General features: G+C 41.3%; 1 protein-coding gene across 1 annotated transcript in view; it reads right to left on the bottom strand.

Moving 5' to 3' along the window:
- LOC126278037 (cadherin-related tumor suppressor) overlaps window positions 1–24,045 on the bottom strand; it is an 817,086-nt gene that overhangs the window by 168,482 nt on the left and 624,559 nt on the right. The window contains 3 exon segments of the mRNA XM_049977779.1: window positions 2,486–2,914; window positions 5,977–6,228; window positions 21,087–21,520. Of these exon segments, the coding sequence (XP_049833736.1) occupies window positions 2,486–2,914; window positions 5,977–6,228; window positions 21,087–21,520 (1,115 nt within the window).

Here is a 24,045-nt window from a genome sequence, read left to right as displayed (position 1 = left end):
GTGTAATAATTCAGCAGCCTTAAATGTTACTTTCTTATTGTGATGTATGTTGTGTTGCCTCTCTTAGTTACCTCCCTCTGAACATATCTTATTTTCACAAATATAGATGGCAATTTTTTTTTCTTTTTTTAAAAAAAATTTCGCTCAGAAAATCATGGCATGGCCTATAGTCGAGATTTTACACCTAAGATCATAAACTGTCAATTTCAAAATGAAATGTACACTATTTTGTGGGTTGAAATTAATACCATTACAAGTTACTGCAGTGTAATGTCACAAAATTCCACAAGCTCTTACAACAATATTGACCACGAAGCTTTTTTGTCCATCAGCCGTAATGCTCAACATCATTGTGCAACAAAGTTTTCTGCATCACATGTACATATTTGCTCAGTATGTTTCCCTACATTATTTACTGCAGTGCTGGTCACTATATCAAAACAGACTGGCATTTGGTCTGAATCCCTTGTTTGAAATGTAAACAAAAATTTTTGCAACTCAAAGTTGAATCATATGACACTGAAAAGATATGAAAGTTTTCATAAACTTTAGGCAGTTTTTGTGCAATTGTAGTTCTGTGACAAACAGATAAGTTTGTTTTACTGCACAAATAACCAAACCCACCCACATGAAACTTTAAATTCCATTGGCAAAATGGTTCTTTTACATCCTATTCACTTCCAAGTTGACCCAGAGCACAAGCATACTAGTAATAATGTTGCTCTCCATTGCTCAATTGTTATGCAGAGTTGCTAACTTAATTTAGTGTCTGTATCATGTACATACATTATGTGATCAAAAGTATCCAGACACCCCCAAAAACATAAGTTTTTCATTCTAGGTGCCTTGTGCTGACACTCACTGCCAGGTGCTCCATATCAGCGACCTCAGCAGTCATTAGACATCGTGAGAGAGCAGAATGGGGCACTCCACGGAACACACGGACTTCGAATGTGGTCAGCTGATTCGATGTCACTTGTGTCATATGTCTGCAAGTGAGATTTCCACATTCCTAGACATCTCTAAGTCCTCTGCTTCCGACGTCTCGCTTGGTGTAAGGAGCATAAACATTGGATGATTGAACAGTGGAAAAATGTTGTGTGGACTGAGGAATCACGGTACACAATGTGGCGATCAGATGGCAGGGTGTGGGTATGGCGAATGCCTGGTGAACGTCATCCACCAGCGTGTGAGGTGCTAACAGTAAAATTTGGAGGTGGTAGTTTTATGGTGTAGTCGTGTTTTTCATGGGGAGGCTTGCACCCCTTGTTGGTTTGCGTGGCACTATCCGATACCTTGCCTCAGTTCAGCACTCCATGAAGAATGGGCTGCCATTCCCCAGAAACCTTCCAGCACTTGATTGATTGTATGCCTGTGAGAGTGGAAGCTGTCATCAAGGCTAAGGGTGGGCCAACACCATACTGAATTCCAGCATTACTGATGGAGGGTACCACAAACTTATAAGTCAATTTCAGCCAGGTGCCTGTAGTACTTCATAACTGGCATTATATTGGCTGTTTTAACTGAACCTCAAGCTACAGAATGCACTCGACGAAAATCATGATACTGAGGGCCAGTAGGAAACCTTAAGCTTATACATGAGCAGACACATCATTAGCCAATCAGAACAGGCAAATGATGACAAAAAAATTGCAGAGATTAGATGAGCACTAGCACGGCATGCGAACAGGACAAAAAGTTCAATGGAGAAGTGCCTCATTGTAGCTAGTTAAAATAACTTTGGGGGTGGTAGTTCAGTTGTGAAAAGAAAGGCAGGTGAAGAAGACATCTGAGATGAAACCAAACACCGTATGCCCCATGGGAGGACCGAGACAGTCACCTGGAGAAGAACCTGGCAGCGCTGGTCATTGAAGAAACCTGCAGGAACCTACCACAAACCAAAAATTAATATAGGCAGTTTGTGGATGCGGTACGTGGTCTGCAGGGCTGTGCTCGCTGGATATGTATGTATGTAGTTCAGTGGTGGAGGGTGACAGCATACCGTGCACCCATACATCTAGCTCCTTGCACATCACTAATCAAATAAGAACAAATACTCTGCACGCAGTTCAGTCATCTTTGCATTGATAAGGATGGCAGTGGCAGCAGTACCAGTGGCGGCAATGCTAACGGTGATGCAAATGTCTGTATCCGTAGCAAAAGGCAACATCGGTATGTGAGTACTATGTTCCCCAGGCATGCTGCACATTTCCTGGCCCCTATGCATCTGGCTGTGGCATTGTCTCTACTACACAGTAGTATGTCGATAGGGCAAATTCAACCATCTCTTCTCCTCTCCTCTCTCAACCTGCTACATCCGATGCAGCTGCCCTAGATATCGGGAACTGCAGTGACGATTTGGAGCTTGGGAAAGAGTAGTACCTGCTCTAGAGGGAGGCCCTATGGTAAGGAAATTTAAATTCATTGTGTGGACCTCATAAAGACTGACAAACTGCAAGAGACACATGGGCAGAAGGGGCATCACCTTGAGCAGGTACTCGTCCTGTGCCTCGCGGTCCAGCAGCCCTGCCACTGTGACGTTGCCGGTCACCGGGTCGATGGCAAACCGCTCGCCCGGGTTGTCAGCAAAGCTGTAGGAAGCATTAGCGTTTTCACCCACGTCCCGGTCGGAAGAGGTGACGCGAATGACGAAGGATCCCAGTTCGGCGTTCTCGGTGACGTTGACGCTGAAGAGGCGCGTGAAGCGAGGCGGGTTGTCATTCTCGTCACGCACGGCGACCAGCACCGTGGCAGTGCCCGACAGTGAAGGTGACCCACCGTCCACTGCCTCCACGAGCAGCCGGTGTGATCCTGCCTGCTCCCGGTCCAGCCGTGCCCGCGTCCACACCTCTCCAGTCACTGCGTCCACCGAGAAGAGTGCCGACGACTCTGTCGGCCGCAGCCGGTATGACACCTGAAGAATGTCAGTGAATGTATTTTCTTACTTTTATGTGTCGTCAGTCGCTCTCTCGCCTGTGAGTGGCAAGGGGAAGAACGTATCAGTTACCGTACACCTTCTTACAAGAAATATGCAACAATGGCAGCACAGCAGTTCTTTGAAAAGTGGCCTCTTGACAATCTGTGTGTTTTGCTGTTACTGCTTCCATACAGCAATGGTATACATTTAACAAAATGGCACATAAATGTCGGCCTCTGCCTCTGCAGCTTGCAAACCTGTGAAGAGCTTTAAATCACTGAACTTCTTCATGATGCTAGACGGTAAGTTTCCATTGTAGCTAGTTGACCACACAAAGAACTAGTTCTTCATCCAAAAGTTGTTTTAATAAAAAAAATCATACATAATAAAATAATTACACACAATAAAATAATGAGATACATCCTTCCTAAAATTATTTAATTGCAATACATTAATCACATTCCAAAGATATTTTTATATTTTAGTAGGTGGAAACACATCCCTTTTGTGACTGCAGATCAAACTCTTTTATTACTGCACCCACAGAGACCATATGGCAAACGATCAGTCCTCTAGTATTCCAAAATGATGTTCAACGTGTCAGTCAACATTGACATCAAGTTGACAGTCATCTGCAATTATGTCAAATGTGTACCATTGCTGTATGACAGCAGTAACGGCAAAATGGAAATGTTGGTGAGTTGCACTTCCTCATGGCATATTAATGAAACCAAGGAACATGGTAGTTGATAAAGATGAATAAAGTTTTCACACAAGCTAACATGCACTACACGCCTGGTAAACATGTTATGGCAATAAAATGTGATGTCAATTTATACAATCTACCAAAGCCTGCTACACTGTATATGATACACTTGAAAAAGGCAGGTTTATAAAAACCTAAACTATATTGTAAAACTGGATAAACACTTCTCTCAAAATAACTGATGCTTGTGCAACTTATAACTTACTGAAAAAAGTAAGTTTCATTTCCACCAAAGAGATAACCAGTCGGCTGTACACAGGCCTCTATCTGAAATGTCTGACCTGCAGTTTGAGGAGAATCCTGACCCCTTGAATGCCGCTTTCACAGAAAGTACAAACATGGTAGTCAGTCATAAACTGTCACATGAATGTGTTCACAGTTATCAAGTTACAGTGTAAGCTATGACACCACCACACACTGTACTCAATGAAGACTTCACAAGGTAGTGCAAGGAGCTGGTTCAGACCAAGGGCAAATATCCTGTTTGATGCTACTCAAAATATGTTGAGGGAATTATGAGTACTCCAATGATAAAGAATGTTGGTAGTAGGAAGCCTGTGTACACTATGGCCCATGAGAATGAGCACATGAGACTGAGCATAATATCTACAAACTTGCGAAAAATGAAAATCTATTAATTTCAAAAGTTTTTATGTTTACATTGGCAGCTGATGCTACATGTGTCTGTATGGGTAGCTGCAAATGCATTATAATTGAGGACCAGAGGTTCAAAATGGAAGCTGGACCATTCAACAAGTCTAATAGCGAAATAATCCAAAGAAATAACAAACTTCAAACAGTGAGAGAGCATGGCTTCCAGTTTTAAAAGATAAAATAAATCTTTTAGCCAGCTACTGCTTCCTATAAAAGATTGTTCCAGATTTAGGTTACAGATGGAGAAAAAAACATATGAATGGAAATTATTAATGGAAAAAGAAGTGATCTGGGAAAAGAAGTATTTAAGAGTCACTCAGAAATACTTGAATAATGAGAGATCTACTATGTACTATTAAAGACATGTGCATTTGTACATATCACGGTTGGAATAATTATACAAACAAAGCTTCACATACACAGCTTTCCAGGAGAAACCTGCTTATTGGTTATAATAATGTGTTCATGCCAAACCCAGTGACTATTTTTAAATTTGGAACAACATGTTGTATCATAATGATATTACCTTCTACAAACTTTCAGAAAATACTCATGATGAAAATAATTCAGTGCAGGGAGTAGATCCCTCACTCTGCAATGTTCTTCACACCATTGCAAAAATTCTGAAGAGATTAAAACAGTGCAACAAATACTTCAGCCAGAAACTTCACCTTTCATGCAATATGCTCTCACCAGTGTAATCCCAAAAACACCTTCCAAATAGAACATTTGTGGTTAATAATGCTTCCTACAAAAACATTAATGTGAATCCACTGACGATGTTTTTGTCTATGAAAAAGGGCAATATCCAATATCTGTGTTAGTGTCACAAAAAAAAAAAAAAAAAAAAAAGAAGTTTTTACAAATGTCGAACACATTCTGTATTACACGTATTTGCTTTCAGACCAGGCGACGGAAGCCTCCAGCATAATAAGTTACCCAGGGACGAGACCAATGGTTCCCAACACTGAATGTGATCCATCTCTGAAAGCCAGCTAACAACATACTGGATTCTCACTGTGAATGACTACTGAATGATGGACAGTGGAACAATTATGTCCCCCGTTCCCCCCTCTTAACAAGCGAGCAATTTTTACTAGAGCTTCACATGCTGCATGACGTCAACATATGACTTCTCCCCAGCCCTGTAAACATAAATTGCAAGTTGTCATTATAACCAATCAAACGGGTTGAGCGTGTTGCAGTGGAACAGGTACAGACACTACAGACAATGGTCAACCCTGGGCCACTTACAAGAGGAACAGCAGCAGCAACCCTCGAGGGTGAAATGACACTTCATTCACCTGTCTCAAGCAATTCCAAGTGGAGGTGAAGACTACACCAGGAAGTCACAACCCAGTGCAACTTGGCATTCTGGACTCTATAACGGACTCTTCAATAGAGCTTCCTATTTTCGAATGGCTCTTGGTGGCCCATCCCAATATCTGCCAGGAAAAAGCCCACTCCTCAGACCCCACCGATTATTTGTAACCGTGACGCACAACTTTTTAAGCCTCTGAGAGCTTGTCCAGGCACCAATTCTATCACTGTCAGACAAAGTGAGAATTTGATGCCCCCCACTCGTGTGCATATCTCACCACTGACCAGTTTCCTCTTCACCGAGTGCTTTCCAGCTCACCTCTCCATTGACACCGGTGTCAGCATCGTCGGCGTGCACACGGCAAACCAGCACAGGTGGCGGCCGCTCCTCAGGTACTTCGGCATTGTAGACGGCGCGCTCCAGCACAGGTGCATTGTCGTTGGCATCCCGCACAGTCACATCCAGCCGCACCACCGACCGCAGCGGTGGAGAGTCGTTATCACGTGCCTCCAGCCACACCGAAAAGCTGGCCGCCGTCTCGTAGTCCAGTCCGCCACCTGCCACCACCACCTACCCACAGACCAAACTTACAACCGGTCACTGACACGTGAGAGCAATCACTCACAGGGCCGAAAAGTGCGTATTCAGATGAGTACAGTAGTACTTTTATATTAACAGCATACATTGTCTTCTAAGTCATGCAACTCTCGTACAACATAAGATTTTCCTGTAAATGTGCAGAAGATTTACACTACACAGACATCTTAATGTTTTGTGCTGGATAACATAATGAACTTTGCTTAAAGCTTTGCAGAGATAAACACAAACAAATTCTATTTCTCTGAGACATGTGTCACATATCACATGTCATTATTCAATTTTATGCACAAGTTATAAATTCCAAAGGAAAGAACAGCCATCATATCATTTTGGATTTTGTACTTCACTTCGTTGGATTTTCTCTATTTTAATAAATTACACTTTGGTGGCATTGCAAAATTGCTTAGTACACCAATGTGAAAACATAGAAAAATATAAAATATGGTGCTGTGACAAGCATAAATTGGAGACTTATGTGTACACATTGTACTTACCAATTTTCTTTATATATTTATCTCCCTATAATAGATAAGCACACACACACACACACACACACACACATACACACACACACACACAAACTTCTTCCTATCAAAACATTCTGCTGTAGAATACTTTGAGCACACTTTAAAATTTACAGATGAACTTTTTCCATTTTTTTTTTTTTTTTTTTTTTTTTTGTAGCACCATATTTTCAATTTACAATCATTTTCTATGTCATGGATGTTAATAGTAGAACTTCCTTCTGTGACTACTTTAAATAAGAATAATGATTTGGAAACCTGCATAATATAGAACAAAGGACTCAGAGAGCTACATGTACATCTTATCTGCACATGAACATTGCTCGACGCACTGGTGCCCATCAACAGCACAGAATGGATTCTTGGGTATAAAGTTTTGGCTCTGACGCTAACAAGGGCTATGGCGGTGACACTTGGTAATAGGGGGCATTAACAAAATCTCACTGTGTTGGCTTGTTTAATAATGACAGTTTTAATGCTTTTGTGTGTTTTTAATCTTTATTTTATTGTTTGCTTTGTTTTCATGACAGACTGATATGATTGCATAACATAACATTTTCCTAAAATTGTTCTCCCAAAAGACAGGCCAATTATCTGAAAACAAAAAATTATTTAGATTTTGCAATACCTGGACAAAGAAAAAGCCTACACTGTGCATGAATAAGAATGTAAACAGACAGAAAACATTAATTAATAAAAATTGTTTCAATATGGAAAGTGTTAGTATTGTTCAAGATGAAGCACACATTTATTTACTTTCTTTGTCTCTTAGGAAGAAAACAATACATAAAGACACTGAAAAAGACACTACAAGCTGAATTCTAAATATTATTACATGTGTATTTCGTTTGGGAAATACTGTTCTTATTCATTCAGTTTTAAACATGGATAATTTTCCTTATGAGCTTCATCGAGCAGTCAAGTATGTCTATTACGAATTTGCTTTTGTCATTTATAAACTCTGATAATGATGCTAGTTCCTTAATTCTGTTACTATAATCTGATTTTTACTAGAATAACAGCCTTTCATAACCTCTCTTTCACCACTTAGTACTCAGTACTCTGTTATGTCATGTCAACATCCAACTTGTGAGAACACATTTGGCATTGACATTGCCTTCCATTCCATTATGTTCTGATGGCATCTAGTGCCAATTGTTCTTTATTTTAAAAAATAGGTGGCAAGTGGCACACAAACACCTCTCTGCAGGCACAAGATTCTGGGTCTGTCAAATATAAACCAAACAACCACTTGTAACAAAAGAACCTCAGTACAGGAATAATATGCTGTGAGTACTGTGGAAGACTTATTTGCCATTAGTAGCTGATCAAGATACGGATGGAGCTCTAACCACACCTTATGTCTCATATGGTGCATCCATTCAAACCCTGTTACTTTATAAGATGCACAGTAGTTTATGTGAATGTCAGTTGTATCTCATTCCACACACTCCACTCTGCAGAACTATCAGTTCAACTATTCATCATTCTCAGAGTAACCACATGTTTTACTTGGAACAGTAATAGTGGCAGAATGGCACTATTGGTTCGAGTGTCATGTGGTACACTACACCTTGTCATCATGCAACACCACACCTTCTTGGGGAACACCTCTATAAAATAAGTGGATTCCAATCAGATGAGTATGTCATCATAAAGGTGCAATATGAATTGTTTATTTAGATTTTTATCCTTCTAAAACAGTACTTTGGCAAGATGCCTGCTGAGTGACAAAATGTAATATTAGTGTTCATCATGCTATGTTTTCTGACAATATTTTAGATCTTTTTCTTTATCTTCTTTCATCATTGTAATACTTTATTATATTTAATATTTTTTGTATTGAAGGTTTACTTGTACATTGAATCTCCAATAAATGCAATCTAGGTCTCACATTTGTTTACATACTGAACTCACAGTCTTAACGAAGTGTGCACATCTGCATGTACTTTACATACACTTTTGCTGTGAATATCCACAACAGTGTTTTTTTCATGTGACAAAAATGAAGATTTGAAATCACTATGACGTTATGTGCAGCTTTGCTCTAATGTTTCATTTACATACATACAACTGACATTACTGAAGTCGCACTAATGGCAAACTAGACACATTCTTGTGAGGTTACGTACTTATGGAATGGACTAAACATAATACATCACAAACTATTCATTTAGTTTTACATATTTCGATTTTTATTTGTTATAACAATTTATTTATTGCACCAAGAGCAGAAAACAGAGGAAGTTGAAGTAGGGAAGTTAGTAATGGTATTCATTGTAAGGGCTGTAGCAAATGGTTTCAACTGGGCACCACATAGAGGGGAGAATATTGGGGAGTTTTCTTAAAGCTTCAAATTATGTAATAGGAACAGACTGATAGAGGAGCAGCATCTCTAACTATTGAGAGATGCTGTTGCACTAAGCACGGTCCGAACCTCAACAGGATTGGGAAGAATAGGACAATGATATTGAGAATAAGACTATAGCAGTTGGGTATAGGCCACTCATGGTCAAATACCTTTTGTCAGGGATAAGGGGACTGTGCATTTTTTAAAGAAAAATCATAACAGGCTTCCCTTGCAAGTGAGTTGACCTACTTAGAGATTTCATCAACATGTATACAAAAGAGAAAATGTACAACATGTTCACATAGAGAAAAAGAAATCATGACATACACCATGGACATTTTCTCAGAATTAGCTATTCTTTATTTAGATAAGCATTCTATCACAAATAAAATCCACCAGCTTGAAGCTGAATTACAGTCCTTGAGCAGCATAGTGGTAAGAATTACAGAGCACTGGTGTGTGCCTGTCTGTGACTCAATATCTCCACTATACAGTGAGTAGCAATCTTTCTTTTTCATTATATTGTCATTATTCCATCCTGGATTTTCCACTGTTAGACAATGAGATGAAGCATGTAGTACTAGTGTCACATGAATGCACAAGTTCTTACCACAGAATTATCATAAAGGGTGGGAGAAAAGGTATTTATATCAAGATGTGGCACACATTTTTAAATCTTAAGGAGATGTGATCACATTTAATGTAGAAAGATACTTTGAATTGGCAACCATTGAACTAGCAAAGCTAGACATCCATAAGGTAATCATTCCATGCACATACTGCTCACCTAATGATAATGTGGACATTTTCTTCAATAAATTAACTTAAGTCCAAGAAAGAGTCAGCCCCCAAACTAACACAATAATATGCAGAGACATGAATATTACCAAATATGTTATGGGTGAAATTAATAATAATATATATTCTGAACACTTTCAGAACCAAAATATTCAGCATAAGTCCTAGACCCTACATCATCAACAGGGAAAATGGCACAGTATTTACAAAAGATCTTGACCTCACTGATCATTATTGTCAGATAATAAAGCAAAAGACAGGCTTGTTAAAATCCACAAAACTGTAGGCCTACAAAATGATCTTCCTGGAATGTAAAATATACATACTGCTTTTAGGGCATTGGAAAGTCAAACCAGGATTGAAGTACACATAGCGAACAATGTCAGTGCCAAGTTTTCCAAATTATGTAAATTCTTCAAATAATTTTTGAGGATACATTTCCAAAAGTAGCCACTTCAAGAGCAGCAGCTATGGATAATGGATATCCCTACCTGTGGGTATTAGAAAGTCCGCTCAGACTCTTATACTCTGGAATAAGCAAACTCTATAAATGGCATGTCTTATAGTATTGTGGAGAAGTTGCAACAAAATCTTCCTAAAACACATGTAGCACACACAATGACTTACACAGTAAGTTCAATGATGTTTCCTCCATGTCAGAGTTTGATGTCAGGCAGACACTACAGAAGTTAAAAGACACAGGTGAGCATAGATGAAGTTCCAGTCTCCTTTCTGAATACATGCATAGACAGCATACAAGCCCCATAAACAAACACAATAAAGCCTGCAGAAGTTGTGTCATTACTGAAGAATGGTAATGTGAAGAGTATTTAACACTACTGGCCAGTTTCACACTGTATGCAGTCTAAAAAATAACTGAGTCAGTCATGAAAGATAAACTAGTCAGTTAGATGAATAAACACAATCCTTTGAACAAGGCACAGATTGGTTTCCAAAATGGGAGAAGTACAATATCAGCCATTACGGAGGTCACACAAGTGTAACTTGAAGCCCTTGATAAGGCCAACTGTGTTACAGATGTATTCTGAGACTTGACCAGTGCTTTGGACACTGTTCACCATAAAATATTACTGAAAGCTGGAAGTGCTATGTGGAAGAGGATTAGCAAACAAGTGGTTATCAGTTGATAATAAATTTTTATTAAAACAACTTTCAGACATGAAACATATAAACCTAGGTATCCCTAAGGACACTATAGAGATACAAACATGTTGTTGTTGTTGTGGTCTTCAGTCCTGAGATTGGTTTGATGCAGCTCTCCATGCTACCCTATCCTGTGCAATCTTGGTCTCCCTCTACGGTTTTTACCCTCCACACTGCCCTCCAATACTAAATTGGTGATCCCTTGATGCCTCAGAACATGTCCTACCAATCGATCCCTTCTTCTAGTCAAGTTGTGCCACAAATTTCTCTTCTCTCCAATTCTATTCAATACCTCCTCATTAGTTATGTGATCTACCCATCTAATCTACAGCATTCTTCTGTAGCACCACATTTCGAAAGCTTCTATTCTCTTCTTGTCCAAACTATTTATCGTCCATGTTTCACTTCCATACAAATACTTTCAGAAATGACTTCCTGACACTTAAATCTATACTCGATACAAACATGTTCATAGACAAAACGTTCTTTTTGCTGGTGACAGCAACATCAATCAGTCACTGACAAAACACTAGAACTCTTATAAGAGAAAGCAATTGAAATCCTCAAGGACTTTTGCAATTGGACAGTATGTAACAAATTAACACTGATTATGTTAAAAAACAAACAGTATGAACTTCAGCACAAAGGGAGAAAACAACACACATTATACATCAATAGTAAAGCTATAGGCACTGTGATATACACGACAGTTTTTAGGGATGAATATTCATTGCCAAGTAACATGCAATGAACACACGATGATACAACAAGAAGGAATGTAATCAGCTTGTTATGCTCTTAGGCTTTTATCATCACTTTGTCTTGTGGTGACATAGTACTTCTACATTAACTCAGTTCCTATCTAGCACATTATTTTCAGAGCATGAAAGGCACAAAACCTGGACATGATTTTTAAACTGCAGGAAAGGGCCACAATAAAAATAAAAGATATTAGTAGAGCTCACTGTAAAGAACAATTTAAAAAACTGGATATCCTAGCTGCACCAAATAAGGATATCTACCAATTTGTTGTGCCTATCATGGAAAACATTAATATTTCCCTAATATTCTGTACATAATCATGGAATCAGAGCCAGTTTGGAACTTGCATTTAGCATGAGAAACAAATAAAAATTTAAAACAGTATTTTCTATGAGGAAATAAAATTGTATAATAAATTTCCCAAGGAGATGAAAAATATTACAAAAGTGTGTCTACATAAAAAGGCAGTTAGATCATACTTGATAAGTAATGCAGAATACACAATTAAAGCTTACATAGAAAACTCAAGAGTAGGGGCGAGCTAAAAACAAAGAGAACAACTGCAACATTATGTCACATTACAGTAGATCATCATATGTAATATTTTTTTACAAGACAGTAATTCTCTTCAGCTCAACATCATGCTCATCATGGAGGTATATTGACTCAGTATTCCAGGCAGAGGGGAGGACATGGTGATGTGCATGGTGCATAGTAGCATGTTTATGGTCAGTTTGCTGACCAAACTATAGAGAGTGCAAAGGATATGACAAAATGTTCATGATACTGGAGTCACCAGCAGGTGTCAGTAGTGTAGTGTGTGTAATGATAAGTGTATAGAGATGCAAAAAAACAGCGCAAAAATGTTTTTTTTTTTTAAGTTATCCCGTGCAAATTGTTTATGAACAAGAGAACATTGTACAATGGGGATCTACCTATTTAGGCAGTGCTAATATTCAGAAGATTAGAGTTTGCTCTACTTCGTCATCCCTATTAAGGTTTTCCTAAATAATTTCAAGTGAATGCTGGGACGGATCCTCCAGTGAAGGCATAGTCAATCACCTGCCCTATCGTCATCATTACATTTTCTATCTTCGAGCTACTTGTTTTCAATGTAACATTAAGACAACTGTTATCGTTATCAGATGATCAATGGATGACTAATAAATAAAATATATTATTATCAATTTTCCTTTTAAAATTTTATCACAGAAAATTATGTGAAAGTTTGTTTCACAGTCAGTACTGTTTCACTCTATCCATTTATACACTCCTGGAAATTGAAATAAGAACACCGTGAATTCATTGTCCCAGGAAGGGGAAACTTTATTGACACATTACTGGGGTCAGATACATCACATGATCACACTGACAGAACCACAGGCAAATAGACACAGGAAACAGAGCATGCACAATATTGGCACTAGTACAGTGTATATCCACCTTTCGCAGCAATGCAGGCTTCTATTCTCCCATGGAGATGATCGTAGAGATGCTGGATGTAGTCCTGTGGAACAGCTCGCTATGCCATTTCCACCTGGCGCCTCAGTTGGACCAGCGTTCGTGCTGGACGTGCAGACCGCGTGAGACGACGCTTCATCCAGTCCCAAATATGCTCAATGGGGGACAGATCCGGAGAGATTGCTGGTCAGTGTAGTTGACTTACACCTTCTAGAGCACGTTGGGTGGCACGGGATACATGCGGACGTGCATTGTCCTGTTGGAACAGCAAGTTCCCTTGTCGGTCTAGGAATGGTAGAACGATGGGTTCGATGATGGTTTGGATGTACCGTGCACTATTCAGTGTCCCCTCGACGATCACCAGAGGTGTACGGCCAGAGTAGGAAATCGCTCCCCACACCATGATGCCGGGTGTTGGCCCTGTGTGCCTCGGTCGTATGCAGTACTGATTGTGGCGCTCACCTGCACGGCGCCAAACACGCATACGACCATCATTGGCACCAAGACAGAAGCGACTCTCATCGCTGAAGACGACACGTCTCCATTCGTCCCTCCATTCACGCCTGTCGCGACACCACTGGAGGCGGGGTGCACGATGTTGGGGCGTGAGCGGAAGACGGCCTAACGGTGTGCGGGACCGTAGCCCAGCTTCATGGAGATGGTTGTGAATGGTCCTCGCCGATACCCCAGGAGCAACAGTGTCCCTAATTTGCTGGGAAGTGGCGGTGTGGTCCCCTACGGCACTGCGTAGGATCCTACGGTCTTGGCGTGCATCCGTGCGTCGCTGCGGTCCGGCCCCAGGTTGACGGGCACGTGCACCTTCCGCCGACCACTGGCAACAACATCGATGTACTGTGGAGACCTCACGCCCCACGTGTTGAGCAATTCGGCGGTATGTCCACCCAGCCTCCCGCATCCCTACTATACGCCCTCGCTCAAAGTCCGTCAACTGCACATACGGTTCACTTCCACGCTGTTGCGGCATGCTACCAGTGTTAAAGACTGCGATGGAGCTCCGTATGCCACGGCAAACTAGCTGACACTGACGGCGGCGGTGCACAAATGCTGCGCAGCTAGCGCCATTCGACAGCCAACACCGCGGTTCCTGGTGTGTCCGCTGTGCCGTGCATGTGATCATTGCTTGTACAGCCCTCTCGCAGTGTCCGGAGCAAGTATGGTGCGTCTGACACACCGGTGTCAATGTGTTCTTTTTTCCATTTCCAGGAGTGTAGTTTCAACAATATTCTGTTGTTCTTAAGATGTATATACCTGCTTTAATAAAGTAATAGAAATGTCTAATACCTTCTGTAGAATAAAACATTGGGGATTAAGTTAAAAAAGAAAGTACAATTATTAGTGACTTGTCCATCTGATTCAGAAATTGTGTAGCATTTGGATAATGTATTTGATGCCAGCAGTTCTGACACAGACACTGAAAGTGACAATGCTGAATCCTGACATTCAACAATTATAACTGACAACAAGTGAGGAAAAATTAATCAGAGTTTACAGATAGTGAAAGTGCAACAGTGGCAACACTACCTCTAGAGCAGGGCTTCCCAAACTGTTTCACAGAACACCAGTGTCTCACAGGAAGTGAATAAGTGCTCTGTGAAATATTAGTAATGACACAATGTTTTTTGTGTCCCCGACATTTTGGCGATATTCATTACTATTTTTTTAATTTTGATATGACTTCTGTGCGACTAGTTATGAGTTAAAACTGAAACAGATACTAAATCAAAAAAGATTTTATTTTTTTAAAAATTGTCTGAAAAATAAGTAAAGTGTTCCTACTCAAAAGTACTAAGAAAGTCTATTAAAAAAATTAGGGAATGAGCAGATAATATCAGGAATCAGTACTTCCGACAACAGACTTAAGGCAACTTGGAATATATTGGAGAGAGAGCAAGGACAACCAGCCACAGAAGAATACAACAGCACTACTGAACTGGGTGGAAATAAATGATTCACAGTGAACAAGTGCATTTAATAATAATTTCTTAAATATAGTATAAAACACAGGGACAAACAGTTCCACAACAAAATCACAGCAGTATGTTGAAGATGTAACTTTCATACAATTCAGTCATACGAATGTAACACAAACTTTTTCTGAAATTAAGAAAATTATAGATTCTACCCAAAACAAAAACTCATCTGGTTTTGATGGGGTTTCCAATAGGGAGCCAAAAATTTGTTCCCATGCAATAAGGCCCATCTTATCTGGAATAATATGAGGTTTGAATGAAAAGTAATGACTCCACCTTCGTTAATTGATTTTGGATGGGAATATTGACATATAAAAAATGCAGAAATAATCCTTAGAATGTAATCTTTAATTTCCAATATTCACTTTTCACATAATCACCAGCCAATTGGATACATTGTCAACGATGAACAAGTGTTCTGAAACCATCACGGAAGAAGTCGACACTGTAGTCTCACAGTTCTCTCAAAGTTTTTATCAGAAGCATAATGATGTCCCCGCCGATAGTCTTTCATTGTGGGGAAAGGTGTCACCTTCATTTTTGTAATGCGAGAGGAATTCCTGACAAATTTCAAGTTTGTGCACTTTCATTTCAAGAGTCAGCATCTGCGGTACCCATCGTGCACAGATCTTCTGATAGCCAAGCAAAGTAAGAATATGACCCACACATTCTTGTGAAATATCGATTGTGCTTGCAATATCTCTCTGAGTGATTCACCTTCTGCTGTCAAAAATTCAATGACTGCATGTTGCTTAAATTGCACTGACCGACCGTCTGCGCGGGTTCCATACTTTACACTGTAACAATGCAACCGTGCAATGCTAAGGCTTCCCACCAACTGGAGCTGTAGAGAAGATGCTACGGAACAAGCTAGTACCTGTCACATACCAATGCTGCCAACTGTTGAAGAGTTACGAAGGTGGAGGCATTACTTTTCAGTCAACCCTTGTATGTAATGCATCATTAACTCAAGGCATTTTTCCAGAGTGACTGAAATAGGCTGTTGTTAAACCTCTCTCTAAGAAAGTTGATAAGAGAGATGCCTGTTTCACTGCTGACTTCATTCTCCAAAATTTTTGAGATGGTAATGTATTCCACAATACTATCTTTAGCAAATCACAGTTTATGTTAGAGAAGGGTTGTTCGACTGAGAATGCCATTTACATCTTCACTTGCCAGATTTTACAAGCATTAAACAATAAAATAGCACTGACTGGTATTTTCTGAGATCTCTCTAAGGCATCTGATGGTGTGCATCATAGTATTCTCCTAGCTAAATTAACATTTTCGAGATTGATAGTATAGCTAACAATGTCACACCTAACCAAAGTAATGCAGAAAGTTTTAGTTAGTAATTCAGGTAATATAGTCCAGGGACATAATTCAGACAGGGGATAAATCACATATGGGATTCCTCAATGTTCAATCTTAGGTCCACTATGTTCCTCAATATGTAAATGATTTTCCAGTACATACAACACGCAGAATTAGTTCTTTTTGCAGATGACACTTGTTTTGTAATCAATCCAAGCATACATACAGAAACAGAAGAAATGGTAAACAAAGTTCTTAAAAGTATCATCGAGTGGTTTTCTGTGAATGGTCTCACCCTCAATTTTAAAGAGAGCCAACATTTTCAGTTCTGGACATCTAGAGGTACTACACCAATTATAAGTGTAACATACGGTGAGGAAATAATAGATAAGTTGGAACCTTCAAAATTCTTAGGGGTTCATATCGATGAAAATCTAAGTTGGAAAAAACACATTTTAGAACTTCTAAAACAACTTAGTTCAGGAACATTTGCACTTAGAAACATTGCAAATCTTGGGGAGAGAAAAATCAAAGTTGACATACTTCACATATTTTCATTCAATAACGTCATATAGGATAATGTTCTTGGGTAACTCATTTTTACCAAAGTAGGTCTACATTGTGCAAAAATGTGTTGTAAGAATAATATGTGGTGCTCACCCACGATCATCTTGTAGACATCCTGTTTAAGGAGTTGGGTAGTCTGACTACAGCTTCACAGCATATTTATAACCACATGAAGTTTGCTGTAAATAATTCACTAAAGTTCAAGAGGAACAATGATGTGGATAATCACAATACCTGAAGGAAAAATGACATTCATTACTCCATATAAGATTGTCCTTAGCACAAAATGTGGTGCACAATGCTATGACAAAAATTTGTGATCCTTTACCCAGTGATATAAAATGTCTGACAAATGGCAAAGCAAAATTCAATAACAAACTGAGAAATTGCCTTCTTGATAACTCTTTCTATTCCATAGAAAAATTTCTGTTGCTGTAAAGTGTAAAATGTGGTGGGTAGTAAATACACTCCTGGAAATTGAAATAAGAACACCGTGAATTCATTGTCCCAGGAAGGGGAAACTTTATTGACACATTCCTGGGGTCAGATACATCACATGATCACACTGACAGAACCACAGGCACATAGACACAGGCAACAGAGCATAAGCAATGTCGGCACTAGTACAGTGTATATCCACCTTTCGCAGCAATGCAGGCTGCTATTCTCCCATGGAAACGATCGTAGAGATGCTGAATGTAGTCCTGTGGAACGGCTTGCCATGCCATTTCCACCTGGCGCCTCTGTTGGACCAGCGTTTGTGCTCGACGTGCAGACCGCGTGAGACGACGCTTCATCCAGTCCCAAACATGCTCAATGGGGGACAGATCCGGAGAGCTTGCTGGCCAGTGTAGTTGACTTACACTTTCTAGAGCACGTTGGGTGGCACGGGATACATGTGGACGTGCATTGCCCTGTTGGAACAGCAAGTTCCCTTGCCGGTCTAGGAATGGTAGAACGATGGGTTCGATGATGGTTTGGATGTACCGTGCACTATTCAGTGTCCCTTCGACGATCACCAGAGGTGTACGGCCAGTGTAGGAGATCGCTCCCCACACCATGATGCCAGGTGTTGTCCCTGTGTGCCTCAGTAGTATGCAGTCCTGATTGTGGCGCTCACCTGCACGGCACCAAACACACATACGACCATCATTGGCACCAACGCGGAAGCGACTCCCATCACTGAAGACGACACGTCTCCATTCGTCCCCCCATTTATGCCTGTCGCGACACCACTGGAGGCAGGCTGCACGATGTTGGGGCGTGAGCGGAAGACGGCCTAACGGTGTGCGGGACCGTAGCCCAGCTTCATGGAGACGGTTGCGAATGGTCCTCGCCGATACCCTAGGAGCAACAGTGTCCCTAATTTGCTGGGAAGTGGCGGTGCGGTCCCCTACGGCACTGCGTAGGATCCTACGGTCTTGGCGTGCATCCGTGCGTCGCTGCGGTCCGGTTCCAGGTCGACGGGCACGTGCACCTTCTGCTGACCACTGGCGACAACATCGATGTACTGTGGAGACCTCACGCCCCACGTGTTGAGCAATTTGGCGGTACATCCACCCGGCCTCCCGCATGCCCACTATACGCCCTCGCTCAAATTCCGTCAACTGCACATACGGTTCACGTCCATGCTGTCGCAGCATGCTACCAGTGTTAAAGACTGCGATGGAGCTCCGTATGCCACGGCAAACTGGCTGACACTGACGGCGGCGGTGCACAAATGCTGCGCAGCTAGCGCCATTCGACAGCCAACACCGCGGTTCCTGGTGTGTCCGCTGTGCCGTGCGTGTGATCATTGCTTGTACAGCCCTCTCGCAGTGTCCGGAGCAAGTATGGTGCGTCTGACACACCGGTGTCAAAGTGTTCTTTTTTCCATTTCCAGGAGTGTAGTAACTCACATCTGTGTAGCCTATTTTTTTAAAGAAATGTTCAGACTGTAACCATATGTGCAAATTAATTAGTGATGTGAATGTACAATGACTTGTTTCACTTCATTATGATCCATCAGACAAAATGATCCACTGACCATGTTACTAACTACCTACCTATGTACTTGAATTCCATTTTGTTTCACAGATAAATAGTCTTTCCTTCCCAGCATCAAACAGCTCACATTATGATCACATTAAAAATCATGTGCACACTGAACAGTTTTTCCACATGTCTCATCTGGCCTTGAATTTCGTGTCACTAATATACCATGTTCTACTATTAACCTTTTGCTCTTCATGATATCTGAAGTGGAATATTCATTTTGCATTTTGTAACACCTACATTCTGTATTGTGAAACTTATCTTTCAGTTAGGCTGTTATTTTATTTCTCTTTCTCCATTTTTTTCACACCCTTCTTTTACGAGTTGTGCCGTATAAATACACTCAAATACCGAGGCAACCTCTTTCAATTTTTGCTTTGGGTACTTCTTCTCACACTGAAATCTCTTTTTCCTTACAGGAGAGTCACATAAAAACTTAGGGCTACCATATAAAGACGTCAGTGACAGATATGATGCTATTTCATCTTCACTTAACATATTCTCAGGAAGTACCTAGTGCAGCTGAGACAACATTTGCAGGAGTTGATGGATTTTTATGATACTTGCGTTATACATTTGCAGCCAATTTTTCCATCTAGCAATATGTTAGGACACTTATTTACCATCCACAACGACCGTTTCTCAAATTCTTCTGTACTCTCACATGACTTTCTTCTTTAAGTGGATTTCAATAGTACAATTTTTACTTGAAATACATTTTTTACAAACTACTTCTATACATTTACAAACTAGCCTCCTTCCTATGTACTACTTCACAGTACATGCACCCTGCAGTTTAAGTAAAAAAGCCACACCAATGATACAACCTAATTATGACTGTCTGAAATAAAAGCATCTCTGGTTGGTTGTTCAAAGCAAGAAATTTTCACCAATTTGTCTGAATAATAGTGACTTTTATTGTCTGCTGTTTGCCAAATTATATACATTCGCAGCTGCTACCAACATTTTGTTAGTGTAATGCCACATGCACAATACTTCCATTTTTTGTTTTGTTGATGGCGCATTTGATGTGCCGTCTTGATCTCTCCCATAATTATGGTAGTAGACTGGGCAATAAAACATTTCATAAAAATTGAAAGTGGAGTGTTTTGAGATAATCAAGGTCAGTTAAGCGAGAAAATTCTCAGAAACCCGCTATGTTACATATCAATGTCAAGCTCGGAATTACGTATTCTCGCGAGTGGCACTGAGAAACGTCAACAATAGTCATACGTTGCGTGTTAGCCAACTGTGAAATTGCAGAACACAGAATATTGCGAGCGCTACAGCTGAAAGTGTGAGTAAATGTATGTCAGCACCTCTTTAAAACATAAATTAAAAATAATTAGAATCTAGCTAAAAACAAAATACATAAGTCAGTTTAAAAAGGAAAGTCAGAGATACTATAAAGTATCAGCGGACTCCTAGAAGACACTCGGCGTGGTGGCCGATGGGAGCAAGCTGAAACGACGTTCGTCAAAGATAACTCAATGAGCTCTGACAGCTTTTTCTCGTTGCCAACCTAGCCTGACTTCGTGAGCAGACATCGCTAGTTTAGCTTACGGACTGTTTTTGTACACGAAAGCAGACGTAACACGCGGAGTTAACGACACGCGAAAAACAAGACAACAATACCAGCGTACAATACATAATACGCTAGTCTACGGTCACAAGCGGGCTGAAACAAATGAATGGAGTCTGTGTTGTGGCTTGTCGATTCGGCTACGGCATTTCCCTCAACCGTTGCGCCGAGTTTCTTCTCGAAGTTGGGGATTAGTGAAACAACCGAAAGACGAAATATTCGTCATTTTGGTCCCGTTTCCTGTATAATATTGGCTCGAAATGGAATCGGGCTCAACTCACCTCCCCGGAGGAGGAGTCGACGCGCAGCGCGCCCCCGAAGTTGCCGCCGGCGACGGCGTAGGAGATGGCAGCGGCGGGCCCCGCTTTGGGGGAGGAGGCGGCGAGGCGCGCCACGGGCTGCCCGGCGGGCGCGTCCTCGGCCAAGGCGACGCGCGCCTGCGCTGGCGCCAGCGACAGCGCCGGGAAGAGGGCGCTGGCGCGAGTGCGCACCACTAGCTCGGCCGTGGCGCTGCGCGGCTCGCGGCCGCCGTCCGTCGCCGTGATGGTGGCGCGTACCTCTGCGGAGGGGGGCAGCGAGGCCGCCGCGCGCACCACGCCCGTCGCCGCCTCCACCGCCAGCAGCGCCGCCCCCGCAGACACCGACAGCGAGAAGCGCACCTGTCCGTTGGCGCCCGCGTCCGCGTCTTCCGCCTCGGCGCCGAACACGAAATCCCCTGCCGACGGAAACGAAAGAGGTGTACGGTTTTCATTCTGGTTCGGCTATCAGCTGCAGAGAATAAAACAAGTGATGCTAAAACTAACATCGACAGGTATCTGCCAGTTAAGGCACGCAATCCTAATATTAAACGAAACATACTGACACGCCACTCACAAGGGAAGGTCACGATATGTTGTCGCGCAAATTACATTGATAAATAGCGGATTTAATAGAGCAACAGAATATAAGAACACTAAAAAAATTGTAGCTGCTATGGACTATTACAACAGGAAGCACAACTCGTCAAAACTACGATGAGAATACTGTAAATATGAATGATTTATTACACAAAACGATTTTTTGAGACAAATACTCAATAATGTGGCACGAAGCACTCTATAACAGAGTTTACCTTCTTGACTACACTATCGGAGGCAAAAAATGTGCAAGTGAGCAATAACTGCATGATCAATGTGTGCACAGCTTTGGCAGTGTGCACGTTTGATGAAAGCAGCTTGGCCACAGTTCTAGTGGAAACACTCTTCCGTTAACCCTTCTTCGAAGTAGTACTCCAAGAGCGTTTGAAATACACCAGGAAAGTCTGTGGTGCAGCCGCATTCAAAAAATGCAAATTTGGTTACGTTGGAGAATCGTGCGGCTGAAGACTGGCAATACACAAACGGCTGAAGGCGTAATAAGTGGTCTCTATGGCATATGTTAATGTAATTGTCAGAAGATACCATAATTGCATCTGTGATAAATTTTATAAAAATTTTGTATGGACGGAAGAAGAAAACATCGGTAGGTTGTACAATGCCTGTGCACTTCACTGGAATCAGCTTCTTGATGAATTAAACTCATTCAGGAACTGCAGAGTTCTGTAGTTTGTCATCTCTTTTGCCCTTCCAGGAGTCGAAGGAAAGAAGGGAAGGGTTTCAATTTTTTCTTGTATATCTGGCCACATTACTTATTCGAGGGAGACCTTTAAATCCCTCTTCGTCATATTAGCAGATTTGCTAGCAAATGCCTTGATATTCGGTAAATTTATATTCATATTTACAGGAAAATGGGCTGTGGGCTCCGATACGTATGGGGTAGCAGCTCAATGCAAGACATTACCATATAAGAGTAGTTACTGCTATGGATCCAACCGCACAAAAGACATGCTTGCTTCCCTTCACTGCGAGATTACGTCCAGATCGTAACTCTTTATCAAATCTTGACTGGTCAGTTTTAATTACTTGATCTGGTTACAGAACTTTTTCCTCAATGAGAGATCTGATTTCTCTCACGAACTGATAAGCTTTTTGTCGAATATCGACATCCTATTCAGCCAGCAGCGCTTGCTAACTTTATGGGTTATTTTGCAACAGACAATCTTCTTCTTACATCTAAATTTTGTGGATCATGTATTAATGCATTTTCCTGTCTCTTTGCTACAGTATGATCACGTAATTCAGATTTTTATTTGGGTTTGATGAATGACATTGTTTTAGCCTGTTTTCAGATACTACAACACAGTTTTGCACTTTATTTTCCTTTTCTGTGACAACAGTGTTGTAATTTTCAGGCACGGTGTCATGTCAGTTGCTAATCCAGGACGACACAGGCGGCGAGGATCAACATTTCCTTCTCCTTGACTTAGGTGTTTTTCCATATCTCGTATGCATCAGCCTGATAGCCTTGTGAAAACTTGGTTTTCTTGGAGACGATGGCTGATAAGATGAACCGCAGCTTCCGTGGAAATCCGCCACTGGTGACTTTGCTTCGTCCTTCACTGCGATGGCACTATCATTTCATTCATCTGATGCCTCTTCATCTGACGCCTCTTCATATGATGCCTCTTCATCCGATACAAGTGTAGTAAGAACTGCTATTACAACACTCTCTTCTGTCAACTGCTGCTTTTTTTGTTCGTAAATAACACACTCTTCTCATGTAGATACATCTTCTGCAATACCAAAGTACTCCACCAACAGTTTCACAGTAACTGCCTGTCTCATTGTCCAGGTGAAACACTTACTATCTCTGTAAACACACCTGCACAGCACAAAGATAACAAGATATACTCTAACAGCAAGCAAAAACCCTTGTGGATTATTGTGGCCACTGCGCTGCTTGCAGAGAGGTACGTAAATGGAGAGGTTCAGCAGGGAGAGGCAACCTAATCCTCCCTCTTCTGTCAATATCGTTGCAGCATAGCTTCCATATCCGCGTTAACGCAGTTTACTCTATAATGTTGTGTTTCTGAAGGATGTAATCGTTTTCTGTATTGCGTACAGTGTTAACTCATTAATCGAAAAGTCGCACATTAAAAGCACGCCGCTGTAGGCTCGGTGCAACATTGTAAAACAGTGGACCCCAGCTAGCTCGTGAGTTTACAGACGAAGCGTCGGCGCGCGCGGAAGCGGTTCGTCGCCTCACTGGACAAGGTTTAAGTCGCCCCAAGCACACGTGTCGGGTCAACCTCACTCGGGGAGCTGCAGACTATCACAACAACACCGAAACGCTACACTGCTTTGCCGCTGCGCGACGCTGCAG

The sequence above is a fragment of the Schistocerca gregaria genome, chromosome 6 (genome assembly GCF_023897955.1).
Source record: "Schistocerca gregaria isolate iqSchGreg1 chromosome 6, iqSchGreg1.2, whole genome shotgun sequence".
Taxonomy (NCBI): domain Eukaryota; kingdom Metazoa; phylum Arthropoda; class Insecta; order Orthoptera; family Acrididae; genus Schistocerca; species Schistocerca gregaria.
Note: the sequence above shows the minus strand (reverse complement) of the source record. Positions and strands in the feature narration are given on the sequence as shown.